Source organism: Felis catus, chromosome C2 (assembly GCF_018350175.1).
Source record: "Felis catus isolate Fca126 chromosome C2, F.catus_Fca126_mat1.0, whole genome shotgun sequence".
NCBI classification, from domain to species: domain Eukaryota; kingdom Metazoa; phylum Chordata; class Mammalia; order Carnivora; family Felidae; genus Felis; species Felis catus.
The window spans coordinates 151,432,311-151,449,552 of NC_058376.1; the positions used below are offsets into that span (position 1 = coordinate 151,432,311).

The window sequence follows — 17,242 nt, forward strand, 5'->3', positions numbered from 1 at the left end:
GGAGGGTGCAAGCCTTGTGTGCATGTTTGTGACTTCCGTTCTGTTTTCGTATTGCTGCCTCTATGTTTTATACCCCCCCCCCTCTTTTTTTTTTTGCCAGTTCTGTCACTCTTTGGGTATATGTCTCTTGCCTCTGGACCTGCATGGATGTGACCGTGTGGCCATATTGTCAGTGGCCGTGAGAGGACCCAGAGCTTGGAGCCTGGCTCGTGGTGCGCAGCCTTTTCCTGTAACCAGCTTAGCCAGGGACAGCCAGGACTTAGGCTCCTCGGGGTGGAGTATCCCCATACGGTCAGCGATGCTGCCTCCCCTCTCACTGGTCCCTGGGAGCTCTTTTGCAGAGATTGTGTCAGCATGGATGCTTCAAAATCTGGGTCTCTCCAAGGGCTCTGAGGCCCTGCTCTGACGAGCCTGGGGGTCCAGGTGGCAGGCTCCTGCAGCCCCACCCCGTCCCTGGCTGGAACCCCCACAGGTTCCTGCCCCATGGATACGGCCCATGGCTGGACTGGACCTGCCCACCTCCCCTCTAGGGCAACAGGATCACTTCCTGGCTTTCTCTTCTTTTCTTTCTTTCTTTCTTTCTTTCTTTCTTTCTTTCTTTCTTTCTTTCTTTCTTAGGTAAATGAAGACAACTTAGGTTTTACAGCCACAAAAATGTGATTAATATACAATCCATGACAGCATCATTCTCCAGACGGGCAAACCTGTCTCTCAACAACCCACCCCCAAGAAACCGGATTGTAACGCAGATGCCAGGGAAAGGGACTGGTTTCCCAAAGGAAGGATGCTAAGTAACCTGGGGAAGGCGTTCCAGGTCATTGACTCAGACCAAGAGGCCGTGCACCCGATCAGCAGGATGTTATAGAAACAAGGTTCTGCTGTCACGAAGGATAACTGTCTGTTCTACAAGGGACCCCTACCGGTTCAGTTTCCAAGCTGTAGTCACTGGACGACAACTCATAAAAACTGTACCACAGCTGCGTCCTCGCACTCACGCTAAGTGCGTATTTCACTTTACATCAATTGTATCCATGTGCTTAAAAGTTAGAACCATTGTGACAGCACTCATGAGTTCACCAGTTCATTGTGCTGTTTTTCTCTAATAGAGAATATATAATATAGAGGAATGATGTTTTAACACACAGTTATTCAACTTCAGCTGTCTGCTGTATATCAGTGGCAGGGATTTGTATCATGGTTTGGGAACACAGATCTAGTCTAATTTCCTGCCACGGAGGGGAACACGGAGGCCCAAAGAGTAGAAACTCTTGGGAAGGTCACACTCCGGGCTTCCAGTTCAGAGGTCCTTCCCCTGAGGCCTGACTGGCCCATTCTTGCCGTCATGAAACACAGAAGAGAGGTGTTGGGAGCTCCGGCCAAAAGTGACCGCTGTCACCCTCTTGCCAGGTACAAGTAATACAAGTCATCTAACTAGAGACACTGCTTTTGTCCCCAGAGGTGGCGAACGGGTTTCTGGAGGATGAAGTTTGTTGGTCAGTGTCTTTTACAAAATCTTAAGTGAGAACTATTTTTTCCTGGGCTGTATTTCCCCGTACCAGGCATGGGGAATCACGTTTGTCCCAAACCAGAGAGGACCAGCCGAGGCCAGCCGAGGACTTGACGAGGAATCAGAATGTATGGACAGAGTGAGCCAATGAGCCTCAGAACCTGCAGGACGATGGCGTCCCTCGCACAGAACCTCAGCTACGGGGCCTTCTGAGCCGGCTCTCCTATCTGTGCCACTGCCGGGAAGGGTGTGCGGGCAGCAGGACAGGGGCGAGCAGTCACTTCTTGAGCTCGGGGGCTCTGGGGACCAGACGGGAGAGGGGAGGCACTGACCTAACCATATTAAAATCGCTGTGGGGATTTTTTAAAAAATCACCTCTTTGCTCCCTCACAGAGTGTGGAATAAAAACGGAGCCCAACAGAAGGTGCCCAATGAGCCCGGCATAAACTAGCTTGGCTGAGGCCCTTTTTTCCTCTGAGCAAAACTGCTTCTTGTGCCTGAAAAACACAAAGCTTTGGGATGCCCCTTAGATCAGACGAGGTACCATCCAAAGAAACCACACACCATACAGACACGGGAAGAATACGTCGTTTCGAATCTCCTCTCACTGACCCACTTCCGACCTCTACTTCTGTAGAAGTGAAATGTCTGTAGGTTGATGGCTTCTCCCCGCCCTGGCTCCCACTGACCACAGCTAGGGCCTCAGAGACCCTTGGGCCTTTTCCAAAATTTCTTCTCTGATTTGGGGGTAGTTAGGATGCTCTCCGAGGACCTGGGAACAGAGGGAGAAAGGGTGTGCGGCATCAGGCAGGGCCCTGTCACCAAGCCCCCTCGCCCCTCCTCCTGGTGCCCCCCAGCCGCTGATGGTGGCTTACCGTGTGACAGACTTCAATGGCCTCCACAAATCTCTTATCCTTCAAGTAGTTGAAAGCGAGTTTGAAGCCTGTCCAGGGGCAGAGGAAACTCACACGGTGGCACCTTGACCACCCAAGAGCCAGGGTGGTGGTCCTCCCACCCTGCTTCCTCCTCACCCACATGGGCCCTGGCCGGTGGCCTTACCCACGGCCGGGCTGGCGTGATGACTGTACTTCCAGGCCAGCTCGTAGTTGGCGGCTGCGTCTTTGTAGGCCTGCTCCTTCTCCATGATGAAGCCCATGTACTCATAGGCCCTGAAGCAGGACTGCAGGGAAAGCCATACCCGATCCCAGCACAGGGTGGAACCAGCGGTGGGGGGAGGGGACACGGGGGGGCGGGGCAAGGGAGGGTGGGGAGCCGCATTAACGCCGACCTCTCACCGACTCCAGCAGCACCCCCCACCTTTGCTGGGGAGGGGTCACCTGTGCGCCCCTTCTAGGATACCCCTATGCTTGCACGGCCCCTCTCTCCACAGCGCTCTGCGCTGACCTGCAGGCCCCTGGACCTCATGAACCCTTCCCATCTCTCTTCACCGTCCCGCATCCCCCTCTCCCGGCTCCCCGACTCTGCGCGCCTCCTCTCGCCTCGCCCCGGCCCTTGCATCTCCTCTGCCCCCACGCCCCGCGCGCCCCTCCCGGCCGCCTGGACGGGGCGTCCCCGCCGCCCTGCCTTGTTGTATTGCACGCAGCGCCGCAGCAGCTCCGAGGCCAGGTCGAACTTGCCGCCCTGGCAGTAAACGTCAGCCAGTAGGAGCCAGCTCTTCTCCAGGTCCTCGGCCTCGTCCGGCGTCCACGGGGCCTTGGCCAGACGCTTCAGCTGCGTGCGCGCCTTGGGGACCTGCTTCAGCAGCGCGTGGGCCTGCGCCGTGGCCAGCAGGGCGGGGACGCTGTCCTTCTGCACACGGGTGGGAAGCGGGCGTCGGCGCGCTGGGCCCCCCCACCCCAGCCGGGCCCCCCGCGGCCCACCCAGCGAGCCGGCCCACCTCGGCCTGTGCCATCGCGATGAAGGTGCCCAGCGCCGCCTCCACGTTGGCCTTGTCCCTGGTGGCCAGCAGGCAGAGGCTCTGCAGCAGCCGCAGCTGGGTCTGACCCCAGTCCGAGCGTGGGTAGAAATCGCGCAGCAGCTTCTCGGCGGTGCGCACGGCGTGCTGCTCGAGGGCCTTCCTGTCGGTGGAGCTACGGGCGTCCGACGTGAGAGTGGCAGGCTGGCAGGCCGCCTGCGGGCCCTCACGTGGTCTCTACCCCACCACGTGGCTCTCCCCGCTTTTCCCAGGGGCCGGGCCCCTGCACCTCGCCTCCTCCCCCCCACACACACGCCCCGAGGTCAGCCGGGCCCCTACTTGCTCTCCGCCACCAGGTTCTTGAAAACCTCTCCGCCCACGACCTCGTTGTCCGGGTTCAGGCAGATCTGCACCATGTAGTAGGTGGCACTCTGGCCCCAAGTGCTGTCCTTGCGCGCCTTGTTGAGGAACTTCAGTGCTTTGTTGGGCTGCCCTATGCGCCTGTAGTGGAAACGAGACACAGATACCAAGAACCAGAGAGGGAAACTGAGGTCCGGGGAGTGCAGGGACACACGGGCGCCACTCCCGGAGTCTGCACGGAGCGGGGCTGGGTGGCTGGTCTCCCAAACGCCTGCCCGCAAGTCAGTCGAATTTCTGCTTCCCCAGTGCTGAGCGGAAGCCCAGCTTGCCTGCCAGGAAGGGCCCCCTGCAGGGAACTGCCCCGAAGACGAAGACACCCCACTCCCCAGCTCACCAGCAGTAGATGCCTCTGCAGTAGTTGAAACCTGGCTCCAAAGGAACACGGCTGGACATCCTCTTGACCAACTCAAAGAAGACAGGGGCATCCTCAAGTCTGCCGCTTCTCCATAGCAGGTCAATTAGTTTATTCCATGCCAGAAAGTTGTCTACAATAGGAGAGAAGATGCCAGGCTGTGAAAACCAACGGCCAAGGCCGATTGGGCGCTGTGGCCTGGCATGGAGAAGTGAGGGGCCCAGCAGACACTACCTATTTGGGCTGAGCGGGGACCTCCCAGCAGCTTCAATGTCTCCCCTGGTCTCCAAAGCTGAGCAAAGGATAATCATCACACTGAAAAGTAGCAGCTAGAGCTTACACAGTACGTTAAGCATTAAGGGCTTTACCTACACACACCGAGGTAGCTATTTTTCCCTTTCCACTGAGACACGAAAGTTTTCGGCCAAAAGTCACACAGCTGGTGAGTGGAAGACCGTGAGTTAGACGTAGGCAGTCTGGCTCCAGGACCCCGCGCTCCTAAGGGCCGCAGTCTGCTGGGCCTCGGGGCAGAGTTAGCTGTGGGCCCGCAGGGGCTGTCGTCTGAGCCTCAGGTGTGGCGGGAATGTAGCTACCTAACAGGGAGAGTTTCTAGCCACCTCCAGGTGGCTGTCACTTCAGAAGGGGGCTATGTCCAGTCCAGTGGCCGTGATTTGGAGACAGACAGGCTTTCCTGGGTCCAGGGCCAAGCACTGCCCTGCCTGAGACCAGGAACTGGCCCCTCGGACTCGGGAAGGGCCAGCATGTTCCATCGGTGCTTTATCAGTTTCCTGTCTCTCTGGGAACAATCAGAGAGGAAGGGGCTTCCTCTGCCCAGTCAGGAAGGAGGGGAGGCGGCCCACCCTTGTGGGGGAGAGCAGCCCTTGCTTGGTGGGAACTGACGCAGGCCATCTCAGTGGGCAGTCTTGATGTGGGCAGTTCGTTACCTGGTGCTTTCTCCAGGACTTGGTGGTAGAGATTGACGGCAGCTTCGTATTTCTGTTTTCGAAACATCAGGTCAGCCATCATCTGTCAGAAAACACACAATGCTCCGGGACTCCTGACAGTTCGCCTGGCTGTGGTGGGGAGGCTGGGTGGGCGTGGGGGTAAGCAGAGGAGGTGGACAAGGACGTCCAAGGTCGCCTCTCTGGGCCCTGGGAGGAGCGGCCACAGGAGGAACCCAGAAGACAGGGCCTGCTTGGGGTGGGAGGAGTGGGGGGGTGAGGTCACAGGTGGGAAGGTGAGCCCAGGGGTAGACACCAGTGGGTCCCTTTGACAGCCAGCAGAGCCGGACCCTCCACCCGTGTCCGAGAACTGCCAGCCGCAGGCAGTGGAGGCAGAATGACTCCCCACTCCTGTGGGGCGGCCCTGGCGGTGGTCTGGGTGTTAGGGAGAGAAGTCAGACTGGAGAGGCCTTTTCCCACGTATTTCTTTAAACCCAGGAACCTGTCCACCCTTGCCTTCACCCACTGTGGGTGTGGTTTCCCCTGGAGCCGATCAGCCTCCCCGCCTCCCCTTGGATTGGCCCCGGGAGGCTGATGTTGCCCCGGCTGCCTGCCGGCCCATCCCTACCACGTGAAGGGCATCAGGCCCAGTGCTCAGTCCCCTCTGCCTGGTGGCCCCTGGGGGTGGGTCAGCCAAGCATCGGAGTTATGGGGCCGGGAAGCAGCCCTCGCGCGGTGGTGGGGACCCTGGGGAGGGCGGGGGGGGGGGAGGTCCTGTGGCCCCATACCACTGAGGCCATCTCGTGGCTCTTCTCTGTCTGCAGGAGATCGGCACAGTGCTGCTCACACAAGTCCAGGTGGCCCTGCAGCAGGTAGAGGCGGGCCAGCTCCAGCAACACCTGGGACGAGGCCGGATGTGATCAACCAGGGAGCATAATGGGAAAACTCGGGCTGGTGTCTCACTCTCGCCTAGTCCATTTTTATTCGTTGCGCCTTCAACATATGTCCCTGGCTACCCCTTCTCCCCCAATCATACCACGTGTCTTACCAACCAACCTCTGAAACTGGGGGCCTGGGCAACTCGTCCTCCTCCTTTGGCTTGGACCTAGCCCCCTCTGGGCAGCCGTCTGTGGTAGCCTCTGGGCCAGGCACCCGTCTTCTGAGTTCCCACAGTGTGCAGACCCACATGCAGGCAATGGAACTAAAAATGTGCTCATCTGTCCCTCTGCCTGAGGCAGTCTGTGGGCAGGGACCCTGTCTTGCCCCCCGTGGCCCCCCGGGCCTGGCACCGTGCCTGGCGCATATGATACGTCTCTTAAATGAGTGCGTGTTGAGCGAATGAATGGCTGTCACTAAGCTCTTCATCGGTTCTCCTAGTGTGGACTCCAGCCACCACTGCCTCATCTGGGCCACGCCCCCCTCACGACTCTAAACCTCCTTGGAAGCTTAGTCTGGCTTCGTGCCCAAAGACCCCTGGCAGCCACGGCTGTCACTGTGCCCGCGCCTCCAAGGGGGACCTGAAAATGCCAGACTAACATGACTTTTGGGAGCATCTTCCCCGCTCTACCCCGCACAAGGAGCTGTCCGAAGTGAGGCCTCCCAGTCTTGGTCCAAGGGCTGATGGCCGAGGGCCCTGGGGTCAGCCAGAGCAGGCTCCCCACACCAGGGGTCCCGGGCCCCTTGACCTGCAGCTCCTCAGGGAGGCACAGGGAAGGACCCGGCCTCTGCCCCTAGTCAGGGGACTCCGCAAGGCAGCAGGGCCCAAGAGAAGGAGCAGCCTCTGGCTTTGAGGACCCCACCTTATTGTCATCAGGCGAGTAGAAGAGGGCATCCTTGTAAGACCGTACTGCCTTGGCAAACTCCTTCTCTGCCAGGTGGTGCTCCCCAAACTGGACACAGATGGAGGCTGCCAGTTGTTTCTGGGAGGGGATCATTTCTGGTTGCTCCAGTGCAACACGCTTCAGGATCTGAGACTGGAGGTCCAGGGCCTTGGGAAACCAGCAAACTCGGGATCAGAATCCCGGGGCCTGATGTACCAGATCTCAGGCCAATTCACAGAAAGAATCCCTACTCTCGTTTCTGTGTCAGCAGATTATCAGAAAGGGCATCTCAAGTGCCCTTGAGCAAATCTGGGTCACTCTGGGCAGGCAAGGCCCCTGGCTGAGTACTCAGGAGGCAAGCTGGCTCTGCCCCTGGGGCAAGATCGGAAGCAAAGGCACTCAAACAAAACACTCTGTTGTGCCTGTACTTGTCTACCTGTTTCCATCACGCCTTGATACTTACCGTGTCTAATGTGCTCTGGCCCTCCTATGGGCTAGAAGAAGCACACAGTAGGTGCGCAGGGCAGGCTGCGTTTTGATGGATGCATTTGCTCTGAACGTCGCCCTGCTGGGAACTTGGGGGCAGCCTCCACAAATATCCACAACATAAAATGATCAAGTGAGTAACCAGGGAGCATCGGGACAAGAAGAATTGGTGATGCCGGGGTTAAGTCTTGGGAAGTGGGCACAAATCAGCACTCGGCTTTCCAAGGGCCAAACGGGAGTGGGAATCCAGTGGGAAACAAGGGAATAAATCGTCTCAAGCCATCAGAGTGGGCTTTCCGGGTACAAGTGCAGAAGGCATCTCAGGAACAAGAAGCCAGCCACACCCTTGCGGAGAAAGAGCGAGGGAGGTGGGATAGGAACGGCCAGGAACTGTCCCACTGGGGCAGCCCAGGGGAGAAAAGAGCTTAGGTTGGGACAGGCCAGACCTGGTTCAATTGTCAGCTCCCCCATTTACTGGCAGTCTGACTTTGGGCACATTTCTTAACCTCTTGGAGCCATATCTGTGAAATAGGAATGTCACAGTGCGTATCTCAAAGGGCTACTGTGAGAATTAATAAGAAAGCAAAAAGCCCAGTACAGAACCCACCATAGAGCATTCAGTGCCCGGGAGCTGCTCGCCTTGTCCATTATTATCCCACGGGCATCCCTGCCGACTCCCTGCTTTCTCCGACCCAGCCCAGCCGGGCTTGGGGCACTCCGGGGCACCATCAACAAAGAGCACAGGTCGGGGAATAAATGGAAGGCCGAGGTCAGAGGTGTGACCCAGGTCCTCTTTTGAGTGCCAGCCCTGGAGCCTTCCAGACCTGCAGTCCTATCCTTCCTTTTATAGCTCCCACCAGGAAATGGCCAATAAAAAGCTTGAGTCTATTGTCTAATGTCGATTACCTTGTTCAAAGTTCCCATCACGTCTTCTTTTTTATGACTCTTGTAAACCTTTGCCAGCAAAAGCAAGCACTTGACATTGTTCATCATGGATGGGAGGTCTTTGGCTGCAAAGAGTAGAAACTACTCAAATCAGTGTTCTCTGGTGCCTGGGAAGCCAGGGATGGGGGAAGGTAGGGGACTGGGCTCAGGACCCCAGCTAGCGCCCATCCCTATTCCGCAGGAAGAGACTGCAGGGCGGGGGCAGTAGGCTAGGGAAGTGACTTCGAAGGGGGTCTCACCAAAGTCATGTTCCAGTGCCTGTTTCAAAACTTTTTCTGCTTTGTTGAACTTCTTTAACTTCAGGAGGAGTTCAGCGAGATCACAGCACAAAAAGTCCTGTCCATTGATCTTCTGCGCAGCCTCATAATAATTAATTGCCTTTGGGCAAACAGGAAATATTGGCCTCGGGGTCTGGTTCTACCTTGAGTGCCTCAAACCGTGTTCTCCTCGGTGGCCACCACACCTGTGTGTCCCTCCAGAACACAGAAGCCTGCGATGAGAAGGCCCTCCCAGCTGGCAGAGGGCTCAGGCTCGGCGTGTGTGTGTGTGTGTATGTGTGTGTGTGTGTGGATAGCTTCTGAATTCTCACCCACCTACTTCAACAGGGAGCTATGGTGGGAACGCAGCCACTCCCTTCCCATCCAGAAACTTCCACTCATGCACCCCCCTCCCTCTTCCCTGCTGGGCTGGCCCACACCTCTCCCCACCCCAGCCTAGCCTGACCTTGGTGTACTGGTGGGTCTTCACATAGGCTTGCCCGATCCTGCTGACCAGCGATGCATCATGTGGGTTCTTTCTATAGGCCTCGTCATAAGCCTCCAGGGCCTTCTCAGGCTGGTGGGGAAAGCGTCCAAAGGTCTCGGTCTCTCTTCTCTCCCACCGGAGACGTGAGATTGGGGGGCCACTTGGCAAGGCCACGAGGCTTTCACTCACCTCCTGAATGTTCATGAAAGCATCCCCCAGTAGCAGGCTGGTGTGGGGGCCAGGCAGTTGTTCACAGAGTTCCCTGCAAAAGTAACCAAAGACTTAGCTTGAACCTATGCACTCTTTGTGTTTCTGAATTCATCTCTAACTCTTCTTTCCCATTCATTCATTCATTCACCTAACACTTACTGAAAGCCCACTGTGCACGAGGCACTGTGCTAGCTACCTTAGTCCAAGCTCTGCTTATCTGTTACCTGGACCATGCCAGAACGTCTACCCTTTCTTCTGGCCTCCAGTCCTAACCCTCTAGGCCCCTCTGCATAAGCAGGCATCCTGCTCTTTCTAAAACTTTTCTTAGAAAACTCTAAAACTTTCTAAAACTCCTGCTCTTTCTAAAACTCCGGTGTGGCCGCGTCACCCCACCCCACTGTTTATTAGTGTCCCACGGCTCTTGGCTTTGCCTCCCCCCACCCCCGCCCCCCAGCGCTGCCTCCCACCTGGATTGCCTAGATAGAGTTCTGCTTGAGGGAGGGGCTGGGAAGGTCAAATCATAAAGACAGCTCTCCACCCTCCTGCACCTCACCTTGGCCACATCGAGTCACTGGACATTTCTTCAAGGACAGGCAGAGTCAGGGGCCAGGGCAAAAGTGCATACCCGTGGTTCCCACCAGAATGTGGGCCATTCGGGGGAGGCCAAGCAGGATGGATTCAGTTCTGTATCTTCAGAACTCGGCAGTGAGCCGGCCTGGCTAAGCTATCTCGCTCAAATGCGGACCCATGGGAAATTCTGTACTTGCATTGCATCTAACACACTTGGAGGGTGCAGACTGGAGACTCAGGTTGAGGAAACACAACCTGGAGAAGCCACTCCCTAAAACACCACTGGGAAGGAGGCTGTCAGGGCGCTGCCTGGGGCTTACCGGTAGCAGCCGATGTAGAGGCAGATGTCTTTGCGGGTCTGCAGGTAGATGTTGGCCATCTTCTCCTTGGCTTCCACGTAGAAGGGCTGCTTGGGTGTGACGTTCCTCAGCATGCTCAGGGCCACGTCCACGTTCCCACTGCTCAGGGCCAGGTCCACGTTGGCAATGGCGATGCGGATCTCCTCCGGTGTGCCACTGAACTCGTTGATGGCGTCCTGCATGACCTTGGTGGCCTCATGCTAGAGCATGGGAACCCAACAGACCTCCGTTAGCTGTCACCCACCACGGGTGACCTGAAAACACTTGAAATCTCCTGGAGGCGACTTAAAGGGATCCCTCTTCCCACTCCTGCCCCCAGAGAGAAATGAAATATGGAGACAGCCAGGAGCAGCCTTGCTCCACGGAAGGCGAGGGGAGGATGGCTCACATCCACCTGCAGAGAGGCTCCAGTGGCGGAAAGAAGAGAGATCCCTTCAGTGTCCACCACCACTCTTCCTGGGGCAGGGGAAAGGTGCCCGGCTAGCTGGGGGTACAGAAACCCTCGACTGTTCCTTAGCACCTCTACATCTGTTGGCAATTCCTTCTTGTGGGAGACCGATGGATGCATCTCCTTGTACTTTCCTGCTTTCGGTCAAAAGTATTTTAATGTTATTGTATTTGGCACGTTAGCGGTCTGTTTGAATTATTTCCTCATTATATTCATGCCCTTGGTTATTTTAACAAAGTTGCTTTCTTTCCCCATTTTGGTACTTTCGGACTGGGATTCAGCCTTACCAGACATTTCTTCCTCAATCTCTGCTTTCTTTTTGTTTGCTTGGTATATTTGTATCATCTTTTTCCTCTCATCCTGGGCCCTTTGGTGTTTGAAGTATAGAGAGTAAGGGTTCTCTCTGTTGCTAGTTTAAACCACTCTGATGCCTCTTTTATTTAAGAGGTACATTTATTTCATTTACAATTTTGTTACCACAGATACATTCTTGGGTTTTCTGGCAACAGAAAACTTTCTGTTTTCATTTTTTGAAAAATATTTATTTTTTGAGAGAGAGAGACAGAGAGAGAGAGAGAGAGAGAGAGAGAGAGAGAGAGAGAGAGAGACAGCATGAGCAGGGGAGGGGCAGAGAGAGAGGGAGACACAGAATCCCAAGCAGGCTCCAGGCTCCGAGCTGTCAGCACAGAGCCCGACACAAAGCTCAAACTCACAAACTGGAAGATCATGACCTGAGCTGAAGTTGGATGCTTAACCGACTGAGCCCCCCAGGTGCCCATTTTCATTTTCACAGGCTGTTGTGTTTGGCTTTATTTCTGCCTTTATGACCTGCTTGATCCTTTCTTTTCTTCTTAACTCTTGATTAATGTGGTGGAGATCGCCTCTTAAATTCTACCAAGAGTCATCTTTCTATTAAGAAATGTCTCGTGTACATTTTTTCCCCACATTCTATAAAGTGGAAACAATTAGCATGCTTATAATAATGCCACCTTCTCCCTGAATTTTTTTTATAGGATGTTATTGTTATTTTGATTTTAATAACTTTTATTTTAAGAACTTAGCAATTATACTGGCTTTGGGTCAAGCCCAAAGGTATAGAGAGGTACATGGGGAGAGGTATAGAGAGTGGGAGGACAGGGGATCCGAAGTGAGCTCTGTGCTGACAGCAGAGAATCAGAGGTGGGGCTCGAACTCGCGAACCGTGAGATCACGACCTGAGCTGAAGTTGGACGCTCAACTGACTGAGCCACCCAGGCGCCCCCAGTGACCGTTAATCCTTGGTTCCCATGACTCCATTAGGGTATTAGTATTAGGATTTTTTAAATATTTATTTACTTATTTATTTATCTGTTTATTTATTTATTTAAAAGTAATTTCCACACCCAACGTGGGGCTCTCCCCTGATCCATTTCTTCTCTCTTCTGCAGGAACGTTTATTTTGCCTTGGTTGGATGTCTGTGGTCTCTCTCTTTCTCACCCGTCATCCCCTCACATCACTTCAATGATTTTCTCACCCCTTTCCTGCATCAGAGAGCTTCAGCAAGGGTTCAGCCACTTTCTGTTTTGTCTCGTGGGACTATAATTTCCTAATGGCATCACTGTTTTCTATGCTTACTTGCTTTAATTCTGCCAGCTGAACACCTCTGGGGATCTCTGGTGCTCTGCTTTGAGCTGGTTTTACAAGATTCCATGTTTCCATTTTCATCGAATGTAGACAAGTTCTCTTCGAAGTCTTTCTTCTTAGGGATGTCTGGGTGGCTCAGCTGGTTGAGGGTCCGACTCTTGATTTCAGCTCAGGTCATGATCTCAGGGTTGGTGAGTTCGAGCCCCATGTTGGGCTCAGTGCTGGCAGTGTGGAGCCTGCTTGGGGTTCTCTCTCTCTCCCTCTCTCTTCCTCTCTCTCCACCCGTCCCCTGCTCACATGCTCTCTTTCACACTTGATCTTAGCCAAAAGGCCAAGAAGCGATCACACGCTCTCTTTCAAAATAAATAAACTTTAAAAAAGTATCTCTTCCATTTTTTATAGAACTCTTTCTCCCCAAGTGTAATCTTCACTTGTCTTTTGCTTGTGATTTTGTTTCCTCTCCCCTCTTTCCTCCTTTCCTTCCTTCCCTCTCACCCTTTCTTCTTTCCTTCCCTTCTTCTCCTCCCTCCCTCACCTCTGTCCTTCCCTGTAATCACCATATTGGGCCCCTTCCTCAAATGGGACCGGTCCCCCCTAACCTGGCCCTTTGCCCAGGAGAACTAGGCTGGGGATGGACAGGGTCTAGCACAGCTGCCCTAGGCTCACATTTCCCCTGAGCTTTCTGTGGGTCTTCCTTTTGGGGGTGGGCTTAATGAGAAGCTGGGGTCCGGACAGAACCCCTGGCTCACTGCGAAGGCCCCAGTCTGCAGACCTGTCATCTTAGCAAAGCACGCTGCAGAACTCTTTCAGGTTATTTCCCTCCTTACTCTCCTCGGGCCACGTCTCCTAGAAAGGAGCCCGGACAGAGAGAAGCAAGGAGGCATCTGAGCAGGGAGTTCTTGCTCAGTGGCCCTGCCCTTCCACCGGCTGGACCCGAGTCCCTCTAGGAATGCCCCTGCTTCTCCCCGCTTGAGCACATCTCCAGTTCAGAAGGTTTCAAGCAAAGGCAGGAACCTCGGGCCCCGCCTCACTGCACCCTGCTTTCTCTCTCGCCCACCGATGGTAAGTTCCAAAAGGACCTTGCTAGCTTCTCTCCTCTATCCCCAGCTGCCAGATGGTGCCTGGCAGCTAGCTGGCCCTCAATCAATAGCTGAATCGACTGACTGAATCGACTGTGCTGGGATGTGGCCGTTCCCTAGGTTTGCTCTAGGTGGAGATTCCTTCCCTACTTTTAATTCCTGTGCTCCTTTGGGCAGATTTAAAGGAGGAGAGGACAACAAACAGGCTTCCACATCCCCACCTCTACCCAGAAGGCGGTTTTCTTTTTTAATGTTTATTTATTTTTGAGAGACAGAGAGAGAGAGTGAGAGACACAGAGCGTGCATGGGGGGAGGGGAGAGAGAGAGGGAGACACAGAATCTGAGCCGTCAGCACAGAGCCCTACACGGGGCTCGAACTCACGAACTGTGAGATCACGACCTGAGCGGAGGTCAGAGGCCCAACCGACTGAGCCAACCAGGCGCCCCCCAGAAGGCAGTTTTTAACTTTAAGGAGAAAAGGGCCTCGCGAGCTGTTCCTTCTCTATCACAGCCAGATGCCCCCGTACTGGCGGATTAGAGATGATCCTGGAACTCTGCCGACCCTCTCCGCTGAGCAGGTGAGTGAGTGAGGACAGTGAGGCCGTGGGAGCCTGTGGAGTCAGCTCTACCCACCCCCCACCCCCACCCCGTGTTCCCCGCTGCTCCTTCACACCAGCGTAGGACGCTCAGGTGCTTCCTGTCTTTGCCAAGCCAGACCTGCCAAGGCCCCAGGGCTGCCTCATACAGTTGAGCAAATTATATACCACAAAACTCCCAAGGGGACACAGTTCGTAAAGACTGTGGTGTGATTATGGCGTCTACCGGGGCTGTGCCTTACCCAATCTGCACAACCACCCGTGGCTGTCCTGATGGGACTGTGTGCTCTGCCTCTGTGAGATCCTCATGGGGACAGTGAGGCAGGCAGGCAGGGGACAGATCAGGTGGGGCTCAGTAGGCTTTGGACGTTATCTAGAGGGCACCGGGAGCCATCGAGGCCTTTGGGCGCGGGTAAGATATGCTCCCAAATGAATAAAGGCTCGAATAATAGAACGAATAAACATCAGCCAGAACCAAAGAGCCTGGTTCCCAGGCTTACCCCGGACCTCCAACATGCCCCAGTCCCCAGGGACGAGAGCGTGGTATTTCTTACCAGCTCCCCATTCAAGCGGAGGGCGTCTGCCAGTTCCAGTAAGAGGGACGCCCGCTCACTGGGCTGCATGGAGGGCCCGCGGAGTTTCTTGCCTTCTTCCGTCTTCCGAGTTGGTAATTTTATGATCATTTTCAGCGTCCTTATGGCTTCTGGATAGTCCCCACACTTGTTGAGGGCCCTGGCCTTGACCAAGTGGTAGAGGGGGTGGTCTCGGACCTAGAGGAGCAGAGTGGAGTGTGGGGCCCCGGTTCACGGCTGCTGCTCAAGGCACCCGGACTGGAGAAGGCCGCGGAAGCCCACCGAGCCTGCCCTGGCCTTTGGCCCGCAGAAGGGTCTGAGGGATGCCGGGAGCTCCTGGGGCCTCTCCCAGGGCAAGTGGGGGCTGTTGGCCAGCTGGGCTTGGGGAGGCGGGGGCGGGGCGACCGGGCACAGAGGACCCCCACCTGGAAGTTGTGACTGACGCCCAGCTCTAAGCAGTGGGAGCACATGGCAAAATTGCCCTGCGCCAGGTAGACGTGGGACATGAGGAGGTGGGCGTCCACGGAGGTGGGGTCCAGCTCCAGGCAACGCTGCAGGGTGCTCTGGGCATTCTCTAACTCTCCTAGAAACGATAAACAGACCTCTACATCCAGGGGTCCCTGGGGGACTCCCAGGACCCAGTATGTAGAGGCAGAATGAATTTCGTGTGTTCCGTTACCCAGAAATACACGAGTTGGCCATTTCACCCAGTTCTGTTCTGTTTCACTCAGAGGTCTCTTCTTGAAATTACAACTACCCAGACAAGAGCCTGGAAACTCAGACTGTGGGGCAACCCTCGAGGAGATGGCTAAGGCACGTCACTGCTCTGTCCAGAAGCTCCGGGGGATGCTTCAGTCTCGAGTCCCACCCCTCAGAGCAGAACGGAACCTAACAATAGCAGCAACTGTAATAGCCCCGTCTTACGAAGCACTTGCTTTATGCAAAGCACTTTTGGAAAGTCGGAGTTACTATGTGCCCAGCCCTGCAAGATGGGCGGTATTGTCTTTGTCTTTTTGATGTAGGACTGGAACCCAGTTACGTGAGTAACTCAGCTTCCGAGGGACAAAGTCAGCATTTAGACCCGGGGCCATCGGCTCCTGAGGCTGAGCTCTGCCTGCCTTGGCGCTCAGGGGCTGAGGGCTCTCCGTGTGGCCAGGCTGACCCACAGCCAGCGGCAGTGCAAGCCCAGGGGTGGGGTGCAGTGAGCTGGTAGGAGAGTCCCCCTCTCTCTCCATCCAGGGTCCTCAACAGCTCCCGCTCAGGGCCCATAACCTGGCGGGGAGGGGAGCAGCTGCTTCTGGGTCCCAAACTCCCTGCTCCTTCCCTGTGCGCTGCTGCAGAAATGCAAAGATGTCACTATGGCAACCTAAGCAGCTGGAGACCTTGCTTTGGCCCTCAACTTGCTTGTTGCCAGCTGCCCGCACCCCTGGGGGAGTGCTCCTGCCCTTGCCTCGTACCCAGGAGCCCCTGAAGCTCGTGGGTAAACCTGGAAACCCAGATGACAACGGGGAGGCCCACGGATGAAGACAGGGTCGGGGGAGGGGCTGTCTCTGCACGGTGTGACCCACGCCAGGCCGTGCCGGAAGCCGGACACATGCCATGGCATTTGGGATCCTTCGGAAGCCCCCAGCGCACCAGAGATCGGCCTGCCTTCCAGGCAGACTGGGGTGCAAGGCCACAGGTGGAGAGTCCTCAGAGGGGACAGCAAGGTTCCCAGGGGCGCGTCTCCCCTTTCCCTCTCTCTCCAGGACCTGGGTCTCGAGACAGGAGAAGCTGGAAGGACATTGCTCTGGCCACCCTGAGCCTCTGAGAGCCGAATGCTACAGGGTCCCACCTCCCCGTGATGCCCTCCGGCCCACCTTTTAACAACTGCGACCCTGCCAGTTCCCATCCCCTCCCCCGCTTTGGTTTCCTCCACGGAATTCCTGTGTCCTAACAAACCAGGCCGCGTGCTTCTCTGTTCCGCGTATCGTCTACTTCCCCTTACTAGAATGCAGACCTCATGAGGGCATTTCTGCCTATCCTGAGGACCAGTGGATCCTGTGCGGAACTGAAGTTCAGCCACTTCAGCCGCGGTACCCCGCGCAGAGCGAGGAAGCCGCCAGTAGCAGGGCGGGTGGGAGAGACCCCTGCTGGCGAGGGAAGTCAGGCCGGTTTCTGGGGAGTGGAGGCCAGGGATGTGGCCGGGCCTGGTGAGGGTGTGTGTGTGTCTGTGTAAACCGCCTGAGGCAAGGGGCTGCGACCCCCCACCCCCCGGGGGCGGTGGCTGAACGGATGAGCAGACGCGGGCTCACCTGAGAGGTACTTGACCTGAGCCATCACATACAGGGGGTCGATCAGAGCTGGCGCCGCTTTGACGACAGGATTCAGGATCACAGCGACTTGTTTGAGAAGTGGAGACACGATCTGGCCCGGCGACCGGGGCTGTAGGAACACGGGGCCTGGCTGGACGGTTTGCCCCATTCCAGAGAGACTCCTAAAGCTCTCAGGAAACACTCTCTCAGTGAAGGGATTTTACTTTCTTCCTCGGGTTTCTTATCCAGTCCGTGCCATCTAGTGCTACCGCGTAAGCTGCAGAGAACGGGGACTTTGTTTTGCTGACGGTTGTGTCCCCAGTACCTACCACGGTGTCCGGCACACGGTGGTGCACTTAA

General features: G+C 55.8%; 1 protein-coding gene across 4 annotated transcripts in view; it reads right to left on the reverse strand.

Moving 5' to 3' along the window:
* Positions 1–638: 638 nt before the first annotated feature.
* Positions 639–17,242, reverse strand: part of TTC21A (tetratricopeptide repeat domain 21A) — a 36,720-nt gene continuing 20,116 nt past the window's right edge. For all 4 annotated transcript variants that reach the window (XM_023260714.2, XM_023260713.2, XM_045037840.1 and 1 more), the window contains 18 exons: positions 16,883–17,012; positions 15,014–15,171; positions 14,571–14,786; positions 10,231–10,469; positions 9,320–9,392; positions 9,110–9,220; positions 8,626–8,764; positions 8,348–8,451; positions 6,935–7,123; positions 5,924–6,034; positions 5,139–5,220; positions 4,177–4,327; positions 3,762–3,923; positions 3,405–3,597; positions 3,092–3,316; positions 2,567–2,687; positions 2,383–2,450; positions 639–2,279 (listed from right to left, as the gene is read on the reverse strand). In XM_023260714.2, coding sequence (XP_023116482.2) covers positions 2,202–2,279; positions 2,383–2,450; positions 2,567–2,687; positions 3,092–3,316; positions 3,405–3,597; positions 3,762–3,923; positions 4,177–4,327; positions 5,139–5,220; positions 5,924–6,034; positions 6,935–7,123; positions 8,348–8,451; positions 8,626–8,764; positions 9,110–9,220; positions 9,320–9,392; positions 10,231–10,469; positions 14,571–14,786; positions 15,014–15,171; positions 16,883–17,012 — 2,550 coding nt within the window. In that variant the 3' untranslated portion in view covers positions 639–2,201. The remainder of the gene's footprint in view (positions 2,280–2,382; positions 2,451–2,566; positions 2,688–3,091; positions 3,317–3,404; positions 3,598–3,761; positions 3,924–4,176; positions 4,328–5,138; positions 5,221–5,923; positions 6,035–6,934; positions 7,124–8,347; positions 8,452–8,625; positions 8,765–9,109; positions 9,221–9,319; positions 9,393–10,230; positions 10,470–14,570; positions 14,787–15,013; positions 15,172–16,882; positions 17,013–17,242) is intronic.